The 27,849-nt window shown below is 39.3% G+C and overlaps 1 protein-coding gene across 1 annotated transcript in view; it reads right to left on the reverse strand.

Moving 5' to 3' along the window:
- The window catches only part of Hpf1 (Histone PARylation factor 1), a 131,606-nt gene extending 104,802 nt beyond the window's left edge, over positions 1–26,804 (reverse strand). Inside the window, exons 1-2 of the mRNA XM_067142662.2 lie at positions 26,650–26,804; positions 10,637–10,970 (exon numbers count right to left, since the gene is read on the reverse strand). Coding sequence (XP_066998763.2) covers positions 10,637–10,970; positions 26,650–26,790 — 475 coding nt within the window. The 5' untranslated portion in view covers positions 26,791–26,804. The remainder of the gene's footprint in view (positions 1–10,636; positions 10,971–26,649) is intronic.
- Positions 26,805–27,849: the final 1,045 nt, after the last annotated feature.

A 27,849-nucleotide genomic window follows, 5' to 3' on the forward strand; every position in this document is an offset into this window, starting at 1 on the left:
AAGTTCGACCTGCCTATGAACAGCATCGAAAGAATAGTTACCACCACCATACATGGATCTGTACACATCCTGAAATCTCACCTGTTCGGACCTCCATAACCTAAAAAATCCATATCATCGCTATATTTCTATGTGATAAAAACATTATCTATCCTGATGTGCTTTACTTTGTCCATTATGGCAACCCGCAATTGCGGGAAGTCATTGATTCGTTCAATATATATATATATATATAAAATGTGTATATGTCAGATGTAACAAAGCAGATCGATTAACACTGAGGAACATAACCTTTCATAATAATCTTTGAATTCATGGTGGAAAATACATGTTATTTTAATAACAAACAATCAAACCAAACCAAACTATGGTGTCTACAAGTTACATTCATTCAAGACTATTGCGTTTAGTGATATTCTGCTGGTAACTGTTAAAAGGATATGTGAACATCTGATGGCAAAATGCTCCATCTCCTTGCCAAATTTAAATGTCCATTCCTGCTGAAAATGCACTCTGATTGAGCACCTTGGGTAGGATTTTGCAGACAAAGTTTGCCAATTTGGGGTACTAATTTTCCTGCGTGATCAAATCATTCGTCTAAAATTAATTACATTTCTATGGTAAAGCTAAACTTACAATTTTGAAAGAGATCATAATTTCCTTCAACTGCCACCATTTAAGCACATTTTGGCCTTCATTTCAGAGGTAACTTGTGTTACATGTGCATTCACCTCTCTCTTTTAACTTTCACACCGATTCATTACGGTGGCTGAATTAAAGGCTCCTTATAATGTACAGAATCTTATTTTATGATTTTTCTAGTGCTTTCTTGATTTCTGTGTTTGATCTAAATATGCTTTTTATTGTTAGCGGTGTTTACGTTGGACCATAGTGGATTTTGGTTTAGTTTGTTTACTTGTGACACTAACCTCATTGGGTATAACACTGTTAATATTGGTTACTATGCCTCTCTTTGGTAACGGTTAGTTTTTTATTATACACAATTCATAGCAACTATTTTGGTCCTCATATTGAAACACTGTACCCCCATTTAAAGGTTTTTTGTGGTTTTATAAATCTATCCGGTGACTTTCATCTTTCACCAACGAGATATGAAGAGTGCTAATAACAACCATCAAAAATCTTTGGATGGAAAACAGATTTGCAGATTATGCGGAAAATCATATAAATCGATAAATATACACATTAGTAAGGCACATCCAGAAGAGCATAGGCAGATATTAACTAAACATTAAATAGCTCAAGATAGTGCTAACGATGACTTTTCCGACGTAGAGATTAATGCACGAACTGCACTGCTGCTGCTACTACTGCCGCGTAGTCAAATACTTGCGTTGATTTAATGAAACCGTGGGACGCTAGAATGCGTAAAGTAATAACAGACCAAACATCAGAACAAATAGATGATATCCTCTCGGAGGTTTGCTCTTTTTTTTTTTTCGCACTTTAATGAATATACTACCTGGACCACAACACCCAGTGGTGAAATACTTTAATCTACGTAAAAGAAAAAGGGATTGGTAATCGTGGTTTCACTCACTTTCAAAGCTCTAATCCTGCAAGAAGATCTAAAAGTAGAAAGAAAAGACAGAAATATGCATACGACATAGCACAGTATAATTATTATAATAACAGGAAAAAATGTGTATGATGCATAATGAATAACAAGTCACATCCTAAATGTCCAACACCTTTAAATGATGAGGGATATTTCTCAGAATTATTTGGACCTACCAATGATATCTTTGGACTCCTCTTTTCAAACAAACAATAGCGTTGCTAATGCACTAGTGTTACTGGAGGATGATGTAAACAGAGAGCCCTTTCTGATATGTGTTTGTATACTTCTCCCAGCCCTGATAAAATTTCAGTGAGAGGTTGTTTTTTTTTTTTTTTTTTTTCCTCTATGTCACACTGACACAGATAGGTCTTATGGCAACGATGGGATAGGAAAGGCCTGGGAGTTGGAAGGAAGCGGTCGTGGCCTTACAGCCCCAGCATTTGCCTGGTATGAAAATGGGAAACCACGGAAAACCATCTTCAGGGCTGCCGAAAGTGGGATTCGAACCCACTGTCTCCCGGATTCAAGCTCACAGCCATGTGCCTCTAACCGCCCAAGTGAGAGTTTTGAAGTATTTGAAAGCAGGAAAATGCATTGCATTATTATGGTGTGTGATGATCCATTTTGGAATAGTTCCTACAGAATTTGAAAAAGGGAAGAATTTTTCTTATTTTCAAAGGTGGTGACCCACTTGATCTAAAAAAAGAACTGGAGGTGTATAACCATTTTAGTTATTTTTTTAATTATTTTTTTTTTGCTATTGGCTTTACGTCGCACTGACACAGATAGGTCTTATGGCGACGATGGGACAGGAAAGGGCTAGGACTGGGAAAGAAGCGGCCGTAGCCTTAAGGTACAGCCCCAGCATTCGCCTGGTGTGAAAATGGTAAACCACGGAAAACCATCTTCAGGGCTGCCGACAGTGGGGTTTGAACCCACTAACTCCCGAATACTGGATACTGGCCGCACTTAAGCGGCTGCAGCTATCGAGCTCGGTTTTCTCAGTTAATAGAAGAATAATTGAACGTATGTTATATAACATGCTTCGTTGTCACATAAGCTTTTCTTGCCCTCAAAGAGGTTTAGTCTCTTCTCCAGGAACACACACAAATACTTCGCCTGCCTCAGAACGGCTCATGCAAAGAAACAGGACTGTTGTGTGGCATTCTTAGATGTAACAAAAGCCTCTGAGTCAGTAGGACATGAACATATTAGCAGGTCTTTAACTTCCTGTGATATGCCTGAGAATTTAAGAATTTTAATTGTGAAATTACTAATCGACAACCGTACCAAAATCAAAGTTAGGTCCTAACAAAACAAAGGCAATCCCATTAAATAGGCGAGTTACGCAGGACAGCTTTGTCGCCAACTCTTCTCAACCTAGCAACAGACGGAATAATTAAGGAGCTTACTGGCCACAAGATTTCTGATATATATGGGTTTTCAGTAGTAGATGGATTAAGCAAGCTATCGCGCCTTGCTTTTGCGGATGACCTAGCTCTGATAGGAGATAACAAAACCAGCATAAGCTACCTCATTCAATTTGTGGGAAGCTCTTTGGCATCCATTGGTCTAAAAACAAACCCAGCAAAAGAGTAAATTAATTTGTCACGAAAACAGTTATCTTGTACCAACCAAAATTAAAACTGCGGACGGTTCTATGATACACTGATAAATACTGACAAACGCATCAGACATCTTGGCATTAACTTTAATGATGAAATTTTATTTGAAGAAGCTGCGATCATAAAGGACCTGAATATAAACATCAACAAATTATGCAGTTCACCTTTGCTGAAACCTGACCAGAAACTCTCCATCATTAATCAGTATGTTGGGCCAAGTCTCATATATCCCCTGCAGTGTGCACTGTTAATAAAAATTAAAAATAGCTTTCTAGATGTTGTAGATAAGTTACTGAGAGGAGTTGTGAAAGAAATCATTAGGCTTCCTCACGACTTCCAGATAGAATGATATATGCTCCAAAAAGCCGACCGGGCGTTGTGAAAGCTAAATGGGAGGCTTCCTTACAACACTTCAACATCTGTAACAGTCTGCTTCAAGTAAAAGATAAGTCTTAAGGGAGAAAGCCTTTCATACATGGGCTTCTCACTCCTTGAGAGGAAAGTGTCTCAGTATACGCTGACCTACCCAAAGCCAACTTTTGGGTGAATAATCGTAGTGGTTTATAGTCTTCAGAGTGGACAAATGCACTTAAAATGATGTCCAACATCTTGGCGGTTCAACCAGTCCCTGGAAGGTGCACATGTACAACCCACTTCCGTCATCCTGACTGTGACGAGACAAACTTTAGGACATGTGTTTGGTATCTGTCCCAAGGGAGCACAGCAAAGGAATAATCGTCATCACAGGCTTAGATCCGCTCTAGCTTCAGCATTAAGCGAAATGAAGTGGCAAGTTTATGAAGAAGTTCACGGGGTCAAATAGAAGAGCAGACATCATTGCCATTCATCCAAAAAATCTCCCTGCTTTAATGTTGGATCCCACCCTTCGTTTTGAAAGAGACATTGAGCAGGCGATTGAGGTTGACAGAGAAAACAAAGATATTTATGAACCATGCCTCCCATATTTAAGCGAATGTTACAACATCTGACTTGAGCATTGGTCAGTTAAAGGATTGCTTTTTGGTAGCAGGGGAGGAACTACAAAATACACCTGGAATATCTTGAAAGGGTTAGGTATCCCCAGAAATATACTCAACATCATAATAGGCATTATCAAAGACTCGTTAAGCATCCTGCACCACCACCTTTATATTTCACAATTGTTAATCTAGGTCACTTTGTGTGATAATTCCCTATGAATGTGTTGAATTCTGTAAAGTCCAAGCAGTTTCTTATTTGTACATACAAATAGTTTATTTTTTCCAAGTTGCAACATTACGTCTACTAGCGTTTTTTTGTTGTTGTAAAATTCAGGATCCTTGTGATTACACACAGTAAGTGTACTGATGTTCTTGAAAAAATATATATATATAAAGCCATGTGGGGCTAGAGCCTTTTTTTTTAAGAATATTTTTATAAAAAAGGACAAAGCCATGTACTGTACTTTTTACTGCTTTTCTCGAACACCTCTCCAAGTTTGCTCCAACCCGCCCTAGTTATACTATTATCCGGTTTTGTTACCATCATCCGGCGAGTTGGCCGTGCGCGTAGAGGCGCACGGCTGTGTGCTTGCATCCGGGAGATAGTAGGTTCGAATCCCACTATCGGCAGCCCTGAAGATGGTTTTCCGTGGTTTCCCATTTTCACACCAAGCAAATGCTGGGGCTGTACCTTAATTAAGGCCACGGCCGCTTCCTTCCAACTCCTAGGCCTTTCCCATCCCATCGTCGCCATAAGACCTATCTGTGTCGGTGCAACGTAAAGCCCCTAGCAAAAAAAAAAAAAAAAAAAATGTTACCATCATCCTTTCAACGGGTGGAATCTTTACCCGGGGAATTTGATTCATGCACTCTTCTAAATAACTTTTTCTGCAACGGCCCTGCACCAGCGTCCTCTTCTTCTTGAGACATATTCCCCACCCTCCAAAATTACTAACTAGGCTGAGTAGTGAGTACAATAACCGAGATCATTCGTACAGCAGTAACAGCTGACCGGTACACATCACCACATGCCATCCATGAAGGGGAATAGGTGTGCAAGCTATAGCATGCAGGAACGAGAGAAGCAAGTAGCAGGCACACACTCGCTTCCCTCTGCAACCCTTGGGATCATGCACTGCACACGTATACGAAGGCAAGTGGCTGCTATGTGGCTTCACTCCGTAAGCAATCGGCTGTGCTAAGACGGCACAGGGTAACTTCTTGAACGTTTGTCAAGCTTTACTAAGAAGATCATTTCTATGGTCTTGAATGATGAATGATACTTGATCCACTGTTTTTGGATTCCCTGCAACATCCTCAATGAAATGACTGGAGACGGTGCACCAAACCGTAACCCACAGACTGTGTAGTATTCTCTAGTGGCCTGCTAGTGGTCTCTCTTGTACCACAGCCAAGTGAACTGCGTGCCCCTGAGCAATCACTAGCAAATAAATTAGGTATATTATTTTTTTTAAACATGTATTAACACTGCAATATAAAATTCAAGTGTATAAAATTAACTATAAAACATTGAATTATAATCAATACTACCATCCGTGCTCACCAATATTAATGCCTCGACTCCATGCGGAGTGACTGTCTTTTGTTTACTTCTCACTGGTTTCTCGCAGAGGAGGTGGTCAGGACGGTCAACAAGGCTGCCAACCACTCTAATTAAGAACTAAAAGAAAGGGGGTCTGGGGGCGTAAACCCTACAGGATAGAGCCACCGCAAAGCAGCATTAGGCCTCTTGTTTTCAGTGTAAGCACCACTGGCCTGGACAAGATCATTGGTCTGGACTGGTTAGGGTAGGGGTGGACAAAACTATTGATCTGGATAGGTTAGAGCAGAGTTGGACAGGACCATTGGTCTCCATATGTTAGCATAGGGGTTGACAATAGTGATGGGATATTCGATTCATTTGATACCGTTCACGTTACAGAATCGATACAGTGATCCGATTCACGGCACATTACAGTCACCGCTCCTACTGCATCTGTGTAGTATGTACTGGTAAGACAGCAGCAACAGCATTCAGTGCTCACTGCTGCCATCCGGTCTTCATACTATGAACTCCTTTCTTAGAAAAAAAAAATGCTAGTCACTCTAATACATCAAAGGTTTCCGGCGACACAGGATGGGAAAGGTCTGGGATAAGGAAGGTAGCAGCCATGGCCTTAATTAAGGTACAGTCCCAGCATTTCCTGGTGTTAAAATGGGGAAACTACGGAAAACCATCTTAACGGCTGCCGACGGTGGGATTCGAACCCACCATCTCCCGAATGCAAGCGCATAGCTACGCAATACTAACCGCACGGCCAACTCGCTCAGTCATTTTTGAAAATATGTATTTTTCTATCGGCAGAGGATTTTTTTAAATCGTCATATTTTGTATACGCTACCCGAGATGTCCAATGCCCACTGTTTTTTCTGATTCAACATACTGTTGGTTAAGTTACTGCGTCAGTCGGCTCACTTACTGTCCACATATTATTGAAGTCTTGTGCAACGATGTGACATACGAACTGAGATAATACTGGTCGTTCTTCCCTATATAAAAGGTACTTTTGAATGGTCATGAGCATGACTCATAATCATACAGCAGGCTAGAGTCGAGTTTACTTAATTGTCAAATGTCAACTAAGTTATAATACTAAGATTCATTAAACTAATAAATAGTATAACCTAATAGCCTACCTACTTACTAGCTACTTTAGAATTATGTTTTGACTACCTTTTTAATACAAATAAATCCATGTATTATTTAAACCTCCCTGTAAGAAGAGGACAGTGAATGCAACGAACTGCGTGTGTGTAGTGTCTCACTGATCCATGAATGTACACGATTCTTTCGGTGTGCCATGGCTCACTGTATGTCTCGCTGCAGCGGAAGCTCGGCTATTCGCCAGTGTCCAGTGTGCCGATAAGGAGCCTGTGTATCTTGTGTCTCACTGAGCTGTGCTATGCTCACGATTTTTTCGGTGTGCCATGATTCACTGTCTCGCTGCAGCGGTAGCTCGGCCCCCCGCCAACATCCAGTGTCCGCTAGTGAGCCGTGAGTGCGCCACTCAGCACTGTCCGCTGGAAGTAAACTGGATCGTGTGCCGTGAGCTCACCGTTCCTGTGAATTGATTCATTCAGACACTTGAATGAATCGATACACTGCTTCGAATCATGCATTCAGTAGCCAACACTAGTTGACAAGAAATGATTTGAAACAAGCAAAGGGGGTCTAGGTACGTGAGCCCCCAGGTTAGAGCCGCCACAAAGTGGCGTTGGGCCTTTAGTTTTCTGTGTGAACACCAATGGCCAGGAAAAGATCATTGGTCTGGATTGGTTAGGGTACGGGTGGACAAAACCATTGGTCTGGATAAGTTACAGTAGGGCTGGACAAGAGCATTGGTCTCGATGTCAAGGTAGGGGTGGACAAGACCAGTGATTTAGGGACAAGCAAAGGGGGTCTAAGGGCGTCAGATAGGCCTCTAGTTACCTGTTCAAGAGCTTATTCCCCCAAGAATAGACTGCGCATGAATTCCTTACTGCTGCTGCAGCACTGTATCCTCCTTTACATTAACACAATGCTGTACACTCATGTAGCAATTTGTGTCTCCAAGCACGGTGTACTGCAGTCGATCACGTATGAATACGTGTTGGTGCAACTCTGTCTTCTGATGCCATCTAACGGTTATTGAGGAACTACTTGCTGATTATCGTTGATGTACCTAAACGGTAGAAAATCTACGCTCCTTTTAGTACGAGAATGGCTTTTGTTTTCGCCTTCGAATATCTTCCGCGTATCCATCAATGCTAGTAAACACAAATGGCAGTGCCGGTAAACAGTGGATTGACTCCTGGTGATATTATACGTGAATTATTCGCTGATAATTTGTCAGATGTTCCCAGTGATTGTGAGGAGAGTGAAGATGAATTGTGTAATGATAATTCTAGTGCTAGTGTCATGCATTTATGTGGAAGTGATGCCGTGAATGACACTTTTATTGCACTATGCGAGCAATGACCTGTTGCTTCAGATAGCAAAGATGGTCTAGATGTAAGTACTGTTGACAGCATTCTCCCTATTTTTGGCAGTGATTGATCTAAACAGGATATTATACTGGTTTTGTAGTCTTTCTCGGGGACGCCTGGCGTTAAAATTTTGCCGAATGAACCTGAAAATATAGGTTGTGTCGTCAAGTTGTTCATTGGTGATGTTTTGTTGGAGTATATGGTAGAGGAATCAAACAGATATCATTACCAGAATGAACCGAAAAAAAAAAAATCTCACCAAAAACTTTAAAGTGGACAGATATAACTGTGAATGAACTCAAAATTATTAGATTATGATACCTTCCAACTCCATGTCTCTGCCAAAACCTTCGGGCCACAGGGGCCAGTCACACGTCAGATGAGCGGGACAGCAATGTGTTAAGGTAGGTTTGATATAAAATCATTCCTATTCTGTATTCAGCATTGTTTCCTTTATATGTCCTGTTTCTTTGTATTTTTATTCTGCTGGGGTTGGTAATACCATTGACGTAAATGACCTCGCATGCGACTTTACGTTAGCCAATGGGAATGATGCAAGTTTGTAGTTTAGTATTGGACAATGGTGAGTGCTCCTTTTGCTTAGGTTGTAAAAGTAAATGTAGTTTTGGGGGCGGAATGATGGATTTGGGATATTGCAATGAACATCTCTCCTCTGAAAGGAATTCCAAGTCAGCTTTACTTAAATTCTACTGCCTAATAATGCTACTAAGGTTGGTGAGCATGGGCAGTATTTCTACGGAATTATATTAATAAAAAGTACTTACAAACATTCAGATGTTCAATTTGTCGATCGATATGTTGTGCCGTTTTGATGCCCTGCTGCGACTTTGAGATGCATTCCTCTTTTAAGTACCTGCAATAATATGCTAACATGGCTTCATTGCACTTGCCCTTGTATCTTATTTCCATCACTTTAATATCTAGATGAAATTTTTTTTTTTTGCTAGGGGCTTTACGTCGCACCGACACATATAGGTCTTATGGCGACGATGGGAAGGGAAAGGCCAAGGAGTTGGAAGGAAGCGGCCGTGGCCTTAATTAAGGTACAGCCCCAGCATTTGCCTGGTGTGAAAATGGGAAACCACGGAAAACCATTTTCAGGGCTGCCGATAGTGGGATTCGAACCTACTATCTCCCGGATGCAAGCTCACAGCAGCACGCCTCTACGCGCACGGCCAACTCGCCCGGTGATGAAATCTTTCACCCTGCTCCTCACTCACTGCACCAAGATTTTTACAACCTAGAGATTCGAAGTTAGCTATCATTTCCTTGGTAATTTCCTAGTAATTTTCAGATTTCCTGTTACCTAGGAAGTTTTCAGTCAAGCTTTTAAATGAACACCATGTAGAATTTTCTGTCTCATTCAATGACTGAAAATGTGGATTCCTCATTAGATCGCATATCTATGGTCTATCAAATACAGCAGCTTTAATTTTTTGCTTTTTTGGAAATGTCAGTTTTAAATATGGAATTACATTGGTTTCGCTGCCAAGGCTGGCAATAAATTGGTTCAAAACCCCAAGCTTAATATCAAGTGGGGGCAAAAGTACTTTCTCTTTAAGGATAAGTGGCTCGTATAACACACTTCTTACCGCAAGTGTCCTTGCAATTAAGCCCAAAAAAAAAAAAATGATTATAGGATACTTTGTTCATAATTTTTAATTTCATTTGTTTAGAAGATTTTAGCGATTCCATTATGTTTAAATTACCAACTTTAATGCAATAATAATAGTATTATTGATGCAAATATTGATATTAATTTCAGTATTTAGACATTAAGATGAATTTCAAAAAAGTTGTTTTTATAAAAACTGGACATGATGAAACAAAATTACATATAGGCATTGCAACTACCCATAGGTGGGTACTGAAAAATATAAACAGTTTCTCTGTAGCAAAATGGTTGCATATCAGTGTTATACAAGGATGATAACGAATACACCCATTATTCTAGTGCAGGTAAGTCTTCATAGATATTTGGATGGTTGTTAATGGTGGTGTTCAAACTCACCATCTCTTGAAGTAAGCTTTATACTACAGAACCTATCTTCAGAGCTGCTGATGGTGTCGTTCAAACCCACCACCTCCTGAATGTGAGCTTACTACTACACAACCCATCTTCAGAAATGCTGATGATGTGATTCAAACCTACGATCTCTAAATATAAGCTTTAAGCTACACAACCCATTTTAAGTTCAGTTGATAGTGCAGTTCAAATCCACCCTCAACTGACTTCAAGCTTTTATCTACATAAATCATCTGAGTTGCTGATGTTATGGTCCAAACGTACCATCTCTTGTATGCAAGCTTACAACTATAAAATCCATCTTCAAAAGCAGCTGACAGTGTGGATCAAAATCAGAAAAAATGTCTTGATAATTGTACAAATATTAAAGTCTTACCTAAAGGTGCATGATGTCGCACAGAATGGCAAAAGGACCAAAAGCTATAGAAGTCCTCTGGCATTTCAACCAGAAATTTCTGTTTTATAGATTCTCTGACATCTTCAGGGGATGCTGGCTCAACTGAGTGATTTTCTTTATTATTGCTACCTCCTTCTCCTTTATTCTCATTTAGTGAAGTCTCTGGCTCCACATCGTCAATTTCAGAAGAGCCTTTCTCATTATCTTCTTTATCTAGTATATTTTCTACTTCCATTTTACCATCTTTGTACACTTCAGAACTTCTGGTCTGTTCTGGTTTATGTTTCTTATGGCTTTGTTTTTTACCATCATCCTGAAATGATTAAAAACATTTATAATAAATGGAATCTTTTCACTAGTTAATAGAATTAAACAATATATTTGTAAGAAAAGGAACAGTTCAATAAGCTACACAAAAAAAAAAAGTCTTAGGAGGAGGACCACTCAAAAAATCAAAAATTATTTCCTATTTCCCAGTGATGGTGAGAGTGATTGTTGTGAAGGAGAGCATATCATAAACTTGAAGAAAGAACATCACTGAAGAGTTCAAAAATGGGTTATAAAAGAGGAAAAATAATTTTAAAAAGGAAGCTTAGAGTTTTACACTACTATTAATCATAAGTTACAAGCTACGGGCCAATAGTTTGATAATTAAAACTACCCAAGACTCTCCCTAATCTGCACTGTTAAGCAAATAGAGAAGAGCTTTTATGATGTTATCAGTCTTTAAGACTGTGGCCCAGGAGGCTACTTAGTCTTTTCTTAAATGATTTCCGAGAAGTTAGAAACTTATTAAACATCTCTCTTGGTAAATAACCACAATTCCTAATTACTGTTCCCCTCTCTCTTTAGTGGTCTTCCACGTGGTCGTATTCCACCCGGGTCTAATTGGAGAGCTGTTTTTACAATTGACTAGTCCTTCCTTCTCATTACGTGACCATACCAGCAGAGAAGAGCTTCCCTTACTTTTTACTCAACTACAGCAATGCCGCTTCCTAATAATAATGTTACTGGCTTTACGTCCCATTAACTACTTTTTCGGTTTTCGGACATGCCGAGGTGTCAGAATTTAGTCCCACAGGAATTCTTTTATGTGCCAGTAAATCTACCGACATGAGGCTGATGTATTTGAGCACCTTCAAACACCACCGGACTGACCCAAAATCAAACCTGCCAGGCTGGGGTCAGAAGGCCAGTGCCTCAACCCTCTGAGCCACTCAGACTGGCATGCCTCTTCCTATAGATTAATGTGTGCCCCAATTTGTCCTCTCTCTCTCTCTCTCTCTCTCTCTCTCTCACTTCTCTGCTACTTTGGGTATCGATCACGTTACATCATTTTCATATGCTTTTACTGTTTCCAAAATAGAGGTATCAACAACCGAATCGCTACTGCCCAGTGGTGGCGGGAGTGAGGAAATACAAGTGGGAAACCTTGCTACCGCCCATGGAGTACCAGAAATCTATATCCACTAATTGCAACATCTTAACCAAAACAGCTGGGACTTCAACTCCTTTTAGCATTGAAGTTGGTGTTCACCACGACTCAGCTTTGTCACCATTTCTTTTTATTTTGTGTATGGACATGGCAAGAACAAATATCCAACCCAACATTCCTGGAATCTTTCATACACTGATATATTATTGACAAGCAGGGCACATCAAGGCTTGAGTAGTGAATACAAATCTGAAAGACCACCGTACTGTACAAGAAACGGAACTTGAACATTTCCAAAACTGAATACCTGGAGAACAGTGAACTATCAGATGACTCAATATCTGTCAAAAAACTCAACAAGGTCTGTGGATAGGACTTACATATAGCAAAAGGTGGAGACACGTTAAGAGAAGTGTGAATCAAAACAAACACAGCTTCGGCAAAATGGTAAGGTGATTAGAGTTCAAGATCCATAAATTTCCATATGGCTGAAATCCAAAATCTACTAGACTGCCATTTCATGCCAAAGTCGACAAATACATTTAAAAATAAATCTTCAAAATACTAGGTTTTAAATTTTTTTGTTAGTTAATAATATGCAAATAACAAGCATGTTATGAAATTTATATTTCTTACAGATGAGTTTTTGTTTAAATCTACCAACCAACCAACCAACCAACCAACCAACCAACCAACCAACCAAAAGTTGGCTGACAAATGAAAATTTTGCTAAAGCTGACTTATGGAAGGAAAAATATAACTCCTATTAGTCAACAGTATGGTTTCCTCAGAACGCAAAAGTAATATTTTACAGTAATATTAGACCTACTTCACTTTGTCCCATCCATAACAATAATGTGAGGAGGATTCGCTAACTTGTGTTATAAAAACTATATGAAATGTACATATAGTTAGATCAAATAATGTAATCTTAGTACAACCTCAAAAGTTGAATATGCTTGTAAAAACCATTTACTTAATTTTAACATGTTGCCCCATCTGTAACATGTTGCACAACTTCAAAAGCGTAGATTATTATTAATTTGGGAATTAAAAATATTTTCACTAAATCTTCATTTACATCTGAAACACAACTTAATATTCATGTTCAAGTGAGGGTTGCCTGATTATTTGCTTTTTATATAATCTAAGGCACACATATTCATACTTTCTTAGACATACAGTATACATTTATATTAATTATTCAGTCTGTTTCAAGTTTGTTGATTTTTCAAACAATTAGGCAATGGAGTGAAAGACTACTTGCTTTTCCTTTTTTTTTTTTTTACAAATTGCTTTACGTTCCACCGACACTGATAGGTCTAATGGCGACGATGGGATAGGAAATGGCTAGGAGTAGGAAGGAAGTAGCCATGGCTTCAAATAAGGTACAGCCCCAGCATTTGACTGGTGTGAAAATAGGAAACCACGTAAAACCATTTCAAGGACTGCTTACACTGGGGTTCGAACCCACCATCTCCCAAATGCAAGTTCACAGCTGCACGCCCCTAACCGCACAGCCAACTCGCTCGCTAAGACAACTTGTACAGGCTACTAGAAAGATGTCAACAAACTGGTGATAGGCTTACTGGCTCTGATTTTCTTGTTTTACCTTCATCTCAATCAATTTGGAGCCACTAATCCACATGGAAAATTGATATCGAGCTGTTAATGAAAGAAAAAAACCAGACTAAATGTACAGAAGCATAGAGAAAAACGAAAGCCAGACAAAAGGTTTGAAAATACATCAAGGGGTTGCAGAATGAAACAGAAAAAAATTAAGACAAAAGAGCATCTACAGTCAAACATTTCTACAGCTTCAGGTAAGATGTCAATATTTATAAAACAACAACAAGACTGAGACAGGAAAAGAGTTTATAGGATGACAAAAAAAAAAAAAAATGGGAAAATCACCAGTGACACCTGCTGTCATTCCTACTGTAGTTTAGATATGGGTATGTTTAAGTGAAAACAGTCTCGTAGATAAGCAGCACAAAGAGTGATTCATGATCTTCCAAAGAGCCCAAGAAAAAAAAACTTGCAGCTGTGAGAAACATTTTCTATAAAACAATGTCATCTGAATCATTACATTTGGTCAAAAAAAAAGTGCCTACAAAACAGCAATAACCTAATAAATTAAAAGAAAAAGTATAGGCATTTCATGCAGAGATGTCAGTTGTCAGGCTACAGGTACACGAGATTAGAAAACCATCAAGGACCAGAGTACAGGTAGGTAGAATGTTCATGAGTCATATGATAATGACTAGGGTTTTGATGTTTAGGGCTTAAAAATCAACCAAATATGCTCATAAAAATAGCTAAATATGACCCAAAAAATGGAAAATATGACCACACATATGTACTTCCAACAAATGATTTTTGCCACTAACTCTGTTATATTAAAGATGCAATTCATTACACAATCTTATTGCACTACATTTCGTTATTACAGTAATTCTTTTAACTTAATTCCACTAGTTTCTATCATAAATTCATTATTAATAATAATAATTAAACTATGGTCAGTACCGAATATATTTTTTATTATTTTTATTTACAAAAACTTCCCTCAGGTAAAGGTTTTCACAATGGACAAAGCATAATGAAACAAATTACAATATACTGTAATTTTGAATTACAATAATTTTGTTGATTACATTATTTTCATAATGCCTTTAAACTATATGAGTTACACCACGTAGCAATGATTTCTCAGTAATGAAATTGAACCCCGTAAAGCTAACAAAGACATAGTTCCGGAACCTCTATATTAAATTGCTTTCAAAAATTCACAATGAAACGAGGAATAGTCCCTCAAGCTCCTATCATTAATCTCATCACTTCAATACAAATTTATCTTTATAATACAGGGTATTTCAAAAAGAATATACGTATTACAAAGTATTATTTTGTCCAAATTATCGATCGCTGTACTCTGCTCGGCTATTGGAGAAACGAATACATAGTCTAGTTTATATTAATAGCCGCTAGATGTCAGTTGTCTTCTGTTTTGCTTGGTAACAGTCATATGTTTAAAATGGCTACTCCGTAGCAGAAATCATTTTGTGTTCTCGAGTTTACGAAGTGCAATTCCGCAATTGCAGTGCAAAGACGTTTCAGGTTGAGGTACCAAATTGATCCTCTGAATGAGTGGAACATTCACAGATGGTATCAACAATTTGTAGATATAGGAAAGAGTCCTGGCCGTCCTCGTGTTCCTGAAGAATATGTTACACGAATTGAAACTGCTTTCCAATGTAGTCCTTCAAAATTAACTCGGCGTGCCAGTCGGGAGTTACAACTGCCTATAACAACAATTTGGCGTTCTGAGACGTCGGTTGGTTATGAAGCCGTACAAGTTACAGCTGTTACAAACTCTGCGTCCTGATGACAAACGCAAGCGTGTGGCATTTTGTAATTAGATTCTTGATGCTATTGACAATGGTAACACTTTCGTACAACACACAGTGTTCAGTGATGAAGCAACTTTCCATGTTAGTGGTCAGGTGAACAAATACAATGTTTGAATTTGGGGCCTACAGAACCCACATGCAGTCATTGAACATGTACGAGATTCGCCCAAAGTCAATGTGTTTTGTGCGATATCCCGATCATCTGTTTATGGCCCACTCTTCTTTGATGGAAACTCCTAACGGTCAGCAGTATCTCGCCATGTTACAAAACTGGTTGTTTCCGAGGCTGCATTAAGACAACTTCATTTTCAACAAGACGGGGTACCCCTTCACTGGAGTCGCCAAGTGCGTGAATAGCTGAATGAAACTCTACCGAACCATTGGATTGGTCGTCAAGGAGCTGGCGACTTAGCACGTCTAAGCTGGGCTCCACGGTCACGGGATTTGACACCCTGTGACTTCTTCCTGTCGGGTTTCATTAAAGACGACGTTTATGTACCACCACTCCCACAGAACCTGGAAGAGTTGAAGAACCGGATCAGTACTGCCATAACATCAGTGACGAATAACATGCCTGCCCGAGCATAAGAGGAATTTGAGTATCGATGTGATATTGTGTCGCTGATGGAGGACACATTGAACATCTGTAATCTGAACTTGAGAGGTTCGTAAATATGTGTGTAAAGTTTCATATTCGTATGTCTTACAGTTTAATAAATATATGCATTTGAAATATGTATATTCTTTTTGAAACACCCTGTAAATTATGGTCAGTTCATAGATGAGCTTCTTTCCCTATCAACGTCTTCTGGCTGGTCTGCGGAGATTTCAAAACAAACTGTGGGGTCTATTATATATCCAACACCCTCCGATTCCTTGTAAGCTATGAGGTCAATTCCGCTACTGCTACAGTTATCGGCAAGTTCAGATACCTCTTTAGCAACCCAGGAAATTTGCTATAAAGGACTGAATCTTGTTATGCCCGGTGTTCCGCAATATTTCTCAAGAGGGCAAGGTCCCAAAATATGAGGAAGTGTTTCTATCTCTTTTCGGCAATGCCGACAGAGGTTTCCGTTCTGAGACCTACCAGGAAGACATCGAACAGTGCACACATTAGCAGCCATTTTTATTCCCTCACGCCATTCACTGACTGATGAAACAGTATGATTTCTAACCCAGTTCTTTGCGGGTTTATACTGTTCAAATAGGCCACACCTTTTCCTTTGAGAGGTAATTTACACCATCTCTTGAATTCGTAGTTTCTAAGCTCTACTCTGCTTTTGGAAGCAAAAAGTAAATGAGTATATCAAAAAAGGTGTTTTTGTTCCTCTAACCCCAGCTCTGTGAGACATTTGTTGCTTGCTTTAATGACATCTCTTGTTGCAGATATACAGGGCGAACTTTAATAAAACCGACAAACTGCAGGGACTTATTTCTGACTGAAAATGGGGGGGGAAAATGTCCTATGAACATGTGTCCGAAAATGCATCGTTGCAACGGTAGATGGCACTGACGAATGAAATTTTCTCTGACTACTTGCAGTGTGTTTCTTCTGTTGCAGATAGTGTGATTGAAGTGGCGTACTGTCGGAAGCAGAATGGTCCGGTATTCATGTCGGGAACAAGCCGAGATGGTGTTTGTGTACGGCCAAGCCAATGGAAACGGTCAAGAGGCAGCACGGCTGTACCAAAACAAGTACCCTCAGAGACACCAACCACATCACACAACGTTTCAAGCCATTTTTGCCGTTTGTGTGATCATGGGTCCTTTCAAACAGACGAGGCGGTGGACTGTGCGTACACCAGATCTGGAGGAACAGGTTCTACAGGACACTGCAACGAACCCTAGTACAAGCTTGAGGCAAGTGGCCCACCAACATGGTGTAAGCCAGACTACGATTATGTGTATCCTGCATGACAACCGCTATTATCCCTATCACCTGCAACGAGTGCAAGGATTATCAGCAGTGGATTTCCCTCTACTGGAAGGATTTTGTCAATGGTTTTTGCACCATGCCATCACAGTTATGGGATTTCTGTTGTCAGTCCTCTTTACCGATGAAGCAACCTTTGCCAGAAATTGCATCGTCAATCTGCATAATCTTCATCTGTGGGCTACAGAAATTCGCCGGGGAATGGTTCAAGTGTCTCACCAGCATCGGTTCAGCATCAATGTTTGGGCAGGGATTCTTGGCGACCACATACTTGGACAAGTTATTATTCCACAACGGCTCAACGGAGGAACATACCTGGACTTCCTGCAGAATACTCTGCCTGGTTTGCTTGAGAATGTGCCTTTGGCAATAAGACAGGTTATGTGGTTTCTGCATGATGGAGTACAACCTCACTTCCGCATTACAGTTCGCCAACACCTCAACATCATCTTCCCCAGGCACTGGATAGGACGCGGAGGCCCTGTTGCATGGCCTCCAAGATCACCGGACTTAAACCCCATGGATTTTTACCTCTGGGGACATCTGAAAAGCGTTGTGTATGCTGAACCAGTTCCTGATGTGCAGACCCTTCAACAGCATGTTCACAACGCCTGTGACGCTATTCGGCAAGAGGCTGGAACGTGCAAAAGAGTGAGGCAATCCATGATACGACGTCTGAACCCATGCACTGCAGCCCATGGAGGCCACTTTGAACATCTGCTGTGATGTGGATGGGATTCAGCTATGCACTGTGTTCAAGGACTATTTGTTGTTGCAAGCACACCGTCCATTTCCGGACACATGTTCGTAGGACTTTTTTTCCTCCCCTTCCAGTCAGGAATCAGTCCTTGCAGTTTGTCGGTTTTATTAAAGGTCACCCTGTATATGGGCTTCTTTACAGTTTTACTCAATGGTGACAGAGACCACATCACTGCTCCTGCGCACCAATGAAATTTGTATTATTTATCGGAATTAAAAATGCGCCAACAGTCTCACCGGACACTTAACTGAAGTAAAATATAGGGGGAAAAAAATACATACCTCTTGTTCCCCATTCATATCAGCATATTTGTATCTAGCAGTGTCGCAACGCTGCTGGCATTTAAGTGCTTCATAGCACTTTAACTTTACACACTCTGCAGAAGAGGATATTTCCTTTGGTAGAGAAGCATTCGCCCCTGAACTCTTTAACACAATTTCTTAATTTAACACTTTCTTTAGGTATCCTTAAGTCAGCTCTATCACTGTTAATGTAAATATGAAACCTTGAATATTGTCTTTCTTTAAATTTTTAAGAATGATGAGGGGAGGAAGGTAATTTAGATGCTACCTAAAGCCACAGGTGCCAAGACAGATAAGATAAGCCCTTGTATTTTCTTGTCTCTCAACAAGGGTGACATTCCAGTGCACGTAAATACCCGCACTGCAAGTCTTACTCTAAAGGAGGTTACTAAAACTAATGATGTAAACTCTGACGAGATACAATAAGCATCAACAATTCAGCATTGAGGCCCAAGCTCCAAGATTTGTCACAATCCCACAAACACATTTACATAAGCAACATTCGACATCACATTCAACCTAAAGTACATTTTCCTTGCAAAATATAACCCAAAATATTACTTTAAACAACTAAATGACCAAAATATGACCAAAACAATAACAAATTGTAAAATATAAATTTATATGCCCTATAAAATAGGGTTAAATATGCTCAGAAATATCCAAGCCATGTTTAATTCCAATAAATAGCCAAAAGAGAAGCCCGGGGCGAGGGGGGGCGATATTACTTCCTGAACATCCAAGCCCTAGTAATAACATAAGAGAAGGATGTTTCTTTTTCATAAGTGAAAATCCGAACCTTTAAAAAAAACCTAATTCTATGATATGAGGCCAAAAAATATACTACTTTCTTCTGACATGCCACAGCGAGAGGGAGAGTTGAACCCTTATTCAGTGTTCATGTAAATTAATATATGAATTTAATGGAAATATTATGAATATATTTATTGGGAATCTTTGTAATTTCATTCCTTTCTGTGGAATATATTGAAACACGAGCAAAAATCACGGCGCCAGTTGTCTGAGAGGATAAAACAACAAAGCATTGTCTCTGGGAAAAAGAAAGGAGCGGTATCCGTTGGCCGATGTTTAGGTGACCTCGGCAGAGTTCTATTTCGGGACAAGGAGAAACCCACTGAAACAACGGCCAGGATCAATGGCTACCATTTCGGAGGCCTGGTGTGAGGCTACAAGTAGGGTGATTGAAGATGATTGGTGCAATCGTCAGTTCTTAAAAATCTGAAGACAATGAAAGAGACGTGTGTTAGAAGCCCAATAGGAAAATAGCGTTAATTTAAATGCTTAGTGGTGACTGGTTGAAGTACAAATTGGGCCCCATCCACCATAATGAGGGAAGAACGGACTAAATAATAAAATGTACAAGAGAGCAGAGAAGCGCACCATTCGTTTGGAGTCTTTCGCCTAGAATCTTTCATAGAGTTTTTCATGAAAAGTCGTTCATCATTTATGGTCGTCAGTCGTGAGTTATTGTCAGGTGAAGTTAGACTTTATAAATTTTATAGGCTTGAATCCTATAGGTACCATAAATGTAATAAGAAATGGAACTGCTGTGCGCAAAATGTTTTAGAGGACGAGATGTCCAGGAACTATGGAAGTGTTAAAATTCTCTAGTTGAGATAGTGAGAGACTGGTTAAATACAGAACAAAAACTTTAATATGGGAGAGAATCTACAGCTACACATTTTGTAGCAGGGAACAGTAACACACAGACAGTTCACAATATTAAACTATCAGCAAAGTTAGATATTTTTATTAAATAGAAAAGCACACAATGTGCAAGAATATAAACTTATTCGCTACAAATTTCTGTCAGAGAACAAGACCTCTTTGGGCACTCCAGGGCTTGGTAATGACCACAAAATATTTCACACCTTCGGCGCACACAATCATGGTTCGGTTCGTGAAAATTAAGTACAACACATGCCTTATAATGGAAACCATGGACTGCTGCACGAGTCACTGTATGTCCGAGATCGAAGCAACTTTGGCACCAATATTGTCTGTTGTTATTGCATCCGTTTTATGAAAGTCGCTCCAAATTTCTGTCTTCTTCAATTTTAATTCATGTAACAGCTCTTGATATTCCTTTGTAGACTGGACAGATAGATATGGGAAGGAACTTAAAATCTACAAACTAAACTGAATAAACATTGTGGAGCGCAGACATGTTAGTTAAAGAGAGGGCAATTAGATGTGAACTTGAGCTTGTAGATAAGAAACGTAGCTGGACTTATGTAAGCAGTAGCCGTGTGAGGAAGGCGAGTGAAAAACGGTTTCAATAGGTCAAGGATAGCAGCACGTCAATGTTTATGTCACACAGGTTGTAAATTCCAGTGGTAGCTCTCAAAGTTGATGAAATTTATGTTGTACCAGTGTTGAGGTGCAAGAAAGAAGACGAGGATTGGAACCTAGACTGCTGAAATGGAGACTCGCAGGAACATCATCTTCTGGTTTGCTGATCCCAGTGACGATGTACGGTCACTAAATCAATGAGGGCTGTCTTGCTGAGGTGCCATGGTGAATTAACAAAAGACGAGTACTAGCTTTTGAATGAATTTATAAAATGTAAGACGTTATCTAATGGCTGAAGAGATAGGTTAAATATGTTAGGTTTTTTGTTTTTTGTTTTTTTTGCGTCGCACCGACACAGATATGTCTTATGGTGACGATGGGATAGGAAAGGCCTAGGAATGGGAAGCAAGCGGCCATGGTCTTAAGGTACAGCCCCAGCATTTGCCTGGTGTGAAAATGGGAAACCACGGAAAACCACTTTCAGGGCTGCCGACAGTGGGATTCGGACCCACTATCTCCCGATTACTGGATACTGGCCACACTTAAGCGACTGCAGCTATCGAGCTCGGTTAATGAAAGTTTGATAGGGTAATATTTTATAGGACGATGTCCTCATTTCACTTTCTTTAAAAATGTAGATTTATTTTTTTATATAACTTGTAAATATTGTATTGTAAATGATAACTAGTGCTTGGAGTCGTCGTTTTAATTCATTTCAAGCTGAACAGGTGAGCTTAGTTTATAATTATTTCATTCTTTTTATTGGTGTCTTCCTGTCATATTTTGATTTTTGAATGTAAGTATAAAGTTTAAGGGAAGTAACATTTAAATCATTAAAAGTTAATGTCAGTGAGATAAAGAGTTCTGAAGGGCAAACATCAGTCAAATTTTCCTTTGGACATGCATGCATGTTTGTGGAGCTTTTGTCCACACCTTTGATAGTTTTATTGCCTTACTTTCCACATGAAGATATGACTTATTTGTGTTGTATCATGATCATGTTGCCAGATTTCTATAAGGGATCATTCTTTCTAACCAGTAGGATTGAAATTTCATGTTAAAGGATTAATCAAACTTTATTCAGAGTTTAGAAGTCATTCAATTTTTTTTTACTCCTGAGGAATGTAATAAGAGATAGTTCAGTAACTTTCATGATTAATGTGTAAATTTGAGTACATTGTGGATATATTTTCAGTCTTCAACTTGAATTAAAGCACAATTATTTGCTTAAATTTAATTAATTAATTAATCGAACATACAAAAGTATGATTCTTGAGATGGTTCGACTGAACTTATAGATGGAACAATAGTCATCTATTGAATGTCAACCTAATTAAACTTAGGACATGGAACTATTTTATTGTTAAATTTATGGGAAGTGTGTTTCTCAGTAAAGGCCTGCGTTACTGAATTTATTAATATGACTTGCCTTGAGTAGACGTTGTGTATAGCGGGTGTTATGAGCCAGTGAGGCTAGTGTGTTCATGTTTCTTTGGGTGTTGGGAACCCAGACGATTTAGATGTATTAGAAGTGTGGATCTCCATTTGTTATTCTGTCGATATCCGGTGAGGGAAATTTATTTATTTTGCGGCTGATTTTGTATTATTGTCCACATTATTATCATTTCCTCTGAGATTTAATAGTGCGAGTTATCTATTTGAGCCATCAGTTTCGGTGTGAAATCAAGTGCGATTTATATTTGTGTCATGATTATTTTCAGGAACCCAACGTTCAATTAATCATTGATTTAAGGTCCGATGTGTTATTTGTGTCTTGTTTCATTTCAGGATATCAATGTTGAATAGGGATTGAGTTGTTTTAAATGTCTGATGAGTCTTGGGTCATGTGTGTTAATTACAAGGAATGTTATCTGATCTCCTTCCACTGGAAGTGAATGAACCAGCGTGAATGTTTAATTTGTATGTATACTTTATTTGATGTGATTGTAGTGTGTGGTTTCAATCCACAATTCCATTACTTTTCGTTTGTTACTCTGGCTAGAGTTGTATATAGTAAACACGCCTCCCCACTCAGGCATTTGTGTACAGATAGAGTAGGAATTTCCCTGAAGCAAATTAGATAATGTGTCAGGCTAGAATCTCCACTGTGATGTAAAAGTATGCAGGAACAAGATATGTACTCAATCTTAAGGTTGAATAAATAAACAAAGTAAGTCAGAAGTGTAGGGTAATCATGCAAGCCCAGTTAAAAACATTTTAAATGCATGTGTTGGAGCATAGTTGCCATTTTTTCTCTCATTTAATCTCAAGAAGAACTCTATTTCGAAATTTGGGAAATAATACCTTTATTATTGAAATTGACTTTCAACACCCATTAGGTCATGTTACATATATGTAGTAAGAGTTGAGATGTTAAGTACAGAACAAAAATGGCCAACTGGAAACCAGTGGGATCCGAAACCACAACCCCCCAATTTCGTGTCGGTTGCTCTACCAATTGAGCTATAGTGACCTAGGTCATCTTTGTTCTATTGGAAAGGATCTAAGATACTGCCATCACACTGCTGAGTGCATCCAAGTTGCCCGTTGTGGGCCAAGTCAATGAATATTGAATTTTCACGATCACATTGTAATCAAAATCGACTTTCAACCTATTCGATCATGTTACGTACATGTAGTACGTGTTAAAGAGATGTTAAGTACAGAACAAAAAATGGCCAACTGGACAGTGGGATTTCCTCCAGATTTCACGAAGGTTGTGGATTCAGATCCCACTGGTGTCCGGGCTTCCGACAGTGGGATTCGGAACCCACCATCTCCTGGATGCAAGCTCACAGCTCCGTGCCCCTGACCGCACGGCCAACTCGTGAGGTAGATCAACTTCTACAGTAGGACGTTTCACAAGGTGTAAAAAAAAAAAAAAATTATAGAATAAAGAGATATGAAAGTTGCGTGCCTTAATTTGGAAAAATGCTATTTACAAGAACAGACTATCAGTAGAGAAAAAGTCTTTCACATGTTTAAGCAGTATTATATCTTGCACACAATATTATAAGGCAAGATCACAGAATTTATTAATATTTCCATTCAGATAAAAACTTGAATGTGAAGTGATAAAGAAACAGACACTTAAGGAGGACATCATCACAGGCTTGCAGCTCTTAAAGACAGGAGGCCTGGTTTAATACATAAAAAATAAACGAGTTGAACATATCTGATGTGAAAGAGTACTACCATAATTAGTTCAGCATGCAAGACTTATAGAAGTGTGTTTTGATGATGATGTGTGTTGTTTAAAGGGGCCTAACAGCTAGGTCATTGCTCCTAATGATAAGAGGGGAATGAAACAAACAATAAAACTTCAAAATCTATCCAATGACTAGAATCTAAAACAAATGATGATGAAAAAAATGATAATGAAACAAAAAAATCCTTGGATCCAATTCATAAAGCCTAAATTACTGGGATGATGCATCATTATGTAAAGGGGTCCAAAATCCAGGTCGCCGGACATTTACAATGGTACTAATCACTAGGAGGTAGAACCATGGTGTTCCTCCTATAGTAGTACTAATCACAGGTAACGTAGACTCGTGGTGTTTCTCTAATGGTGGTACTGATCACAGGAAATGTAGACCTATCGTATGTCGCACACAATGGCATCACTCACAAGTAACACAAACCCATGGTGTTTTGCACATAAGGGTACAACTCACAAGCAACGCAGACCCGTGGTGCTCCGCACAGAGTGGGACTAACCACAAGCGCCGGTATTACCTTGGTGTCCCCTTACTAAGTGGAACTAATCACAGGCAACATGAACTCATGGTGTTGCTCACATAGTGCTACTAATCATAAGCAATATAGACCCACGGTGTATGACACATTATGGTAACAACCACAGGTAATACAAACCCATGGCATTCCTCAAATAATGGAACTACTCCCAGGTAACGCATACCCATGGTTTTCGCACATAGTGGTACTTACCACGGGCGTCAGCCAAACCCGTGGTGTTTCTCACATAGTGATACTAATCACACGCAACGTACACCCATGGTGTTTCTCCTAAAGTGGTGCTACTCATAGGTAGCGCAGAACCATTCTGAACCCACAGGAACTGACACATTCCAGCACAGCATTACAGCACATGCACATTAATTCACACAGCCAAATGCCCGCTCGCCCATTTCGGTGGAATACGCACAATCGTAGACCCTACTTACCACAGAATTGTGATGTTCCTCACATAAAGGCACTATTCATTGGTAACGTAGATCCAGGGTGTTCCTCACATGGTGGTACTAACTACAAGTAATGTTGACCCACGGTGTTCCTCACGTAATGGTACTATGGTACTAAACACATGTAGTTTCACGGTTCTAATGTCATCATCCCTTGGTCGCTCATTTTAGTTGCCCCTTACGACAGGCAGGTGATACCGCAGGTGTATTCTTCATCTGCATCCCCCACCCAAAGGGGGTTGTGTGTTTGGTCCGCGAGAGCTATTTTTTTTTGCACAAGTCCGCCGGCAAGCTGGTTAGGAACCCCCTATCAGCCACCTGGGACGCGCCACGTGGAAGTATCACCTCTTCCCCCTACTACGTCAGTATAGTAGGTTCGTGGGGAAGTGTGTTTCCATGTGTAGTCAAGCTTGCCAAAGCTCTTATTATGAAAAAGCATTAGCATATTTGCATGTTCAACCATTGTGGAGGTCAATGAGTTGTGCTGAATGAAGTACTCTGTTCAGGTGGTCTCAGGTTTGATTCAGTTTTACACATAATTTTCCTCAGTTAAGTTGGCCTTCGATGGGGTTTACTTCTTGTCAGATCAAACGAGAACTTTCCTGACAGGAGAGCTAGTGATCATCAACATAACACAAGTGGTGAATATTGTCCAAATAGAGCAACCATCGGTCAGTAAGCCAAAGCCACTAGAGCTAAAGTGCCACTGATTTGGTTATTCATATGTTTATTCCTGTAATTATTAGTATTTACCTAACTTACTTCCAATTCAAAGCTGCCAGGGAAAATGAGTATAAGGCAGAAAACGACTAACAAGTCCACAGCGTGAGTCCAGGAAACTATATCTATCTTTCATCTAAGTAGTGTAAGTCAAAACTAAACTACGTGTACAGTATTTCATTCAGTCGTAACAGTACTTGTTTAAGTAAACATATTAACATCCATCTAGGAGAGATGATATAAGTAACTTTCTTATACCCATTTTCCCTATCAGCCTAGAAATATATTTCACTAAACTGTGTGGAGACGAACAGCTGATGCAACTCAATCCTAACATATCAACTTTGAATCCTGTACACAGCAAACACATGCTTCAGAAAAGAAAGAAAGCAAATAAATTAAAAAAGCGAGGAATGCCAATGATTGTTATTTCTTCTACAGAACAGCACCTAGTGACAGGGAACAAATCTCCCTGTGATCCATCCTAAGTCGCCCCCGTCCGCTACGCAACACAAAATTGTTACTACAAATCCAAAAGGAGCAATTTTACGTTCCAGTTGAGTTGTTTATATTACCTACTTGTTTAAAAATCAGAGTGGACACAATTTCGTCTAATAAAAGTGATATCTTCTTTAATAATAAATCCTGTCCATAACAGCATTCCTAAATAACCTCCAATATCAAGAAGCTCTGAATAAAAGCTTCATCAAAAAGCATGTCACGAACACAACAATGCAATATAAGCACCATTACTTCAGTTGACAATGACACAACCTCACATCAATGTCCTCATCAAAGGCAATGAACAACTGTATGCAATTATTTATACCATATTTATTCCAGCCTACTAAGCGGTCAGAATAACACCGGTTGTTATAAAGTGGATAGTGCAGGCAAGACCATTAACTTACATTTGATTCGCGTTTCTGAGGATGCTTATACTTCTGTAGATGAGCAGGGTTTTTTTGATAGCATTTGGACCCATATTTACAAGGAGTTCGCTGATCATCTTCGGCAGAATTGTGTTCATCTTCACCATCAGTACCCGCCATTTTCAGAATTTTGAAGCGAGCCTTACCAGTGTCGCCACCAAACAAGAATGAAATTACCCGAACAAAATTTAATGTTACATTAAATAAAATAAGACTTTTTGAACATGGATTTTTAAAGTAGTTCAGATTATCTCAAACACATTTTATTAGTTAATGCTTTAATATTATGAACACAGTGATAAAATGTGAAAGTATATTTATCTGTAAGCCAAATGAAAGTAAAGTATTCATTTGTAGAATGAAGAGTACGGGATTGGAATAATTTATCAAGAGGAATGTTAGATAAATTCTTAAAGTACTTAGAAAACAATTCAAAAAAGTATAGGTAAACAACTGACAATTGACAGGGACGGTGAATCACTCTGTGGCTCGCATCACGACCGGAAGAAGTAATAAATGTCAAATGATAAAATATATAATTATTTAAAGAAAATGTGGCTCGAAGAGGCAGTACCGGTATTAGTGTTATATATGGTAGCAATAATTACAGACAGCAAAGTACATCAAAGTCATTCTACAGACTTCCGAAAAAGAAAACAATGTAAGTTCTGAAACAGTGCGTTGGCTACGTTCCATAGTTTCCCTTCCGAGTGCGGTTTAAGAGAGAAATGGAAGCAAACTATTTCAAGGCAAGGTTATATAGTAGGATATCTTTAGGTACCTAGCAATTCTTCTCATTAAACAGATTTCAGTGTAAGCACATCAATCAAACTTCCTTCTATTTTCATTGTACATCCTGTTCACAAACAGGAAAATGTCAAACGCAGGAAGTGTCCATCTCCCAAAATGATGTATTGCCAAGTTTTACGGTATCTGAACTGGATCAAAATGCAAACCATTCAAAAGTATGCTAAAATTGGTCATTTAGGAGCTTTATTCCTGTAAGAACGATTTTAATTTTCTTCTCCTTTCTTCATCCGTTTACCCCCCAGGGTCAGTTTTTCCCTCGGACGCAGCGAGAGATCCCACATCTACCGCCCCAAGTGTAGTGTCCTGGAGCGCCAGACTTTGGGTCGGAGGATACTGCTGGGGAGGATGACCAGTACCTCGCCCAGGCAG

This window comes from Anabrus simplex, chromosome 3 (genome assembly GCF_040414725.1).
Source record: "Anabrus simplex isolate iqAnaSimp1 chromosome 3, ASM4041472v1, whole genome shotgun sequence".
In the NCBI taxonomy this organism is placed as follows: Eukaryota; Metazoa; Arthropoda; class Insecta; order Orthoptera; family Tettigoniidae; genus Anabrus; species Anabrus simplex.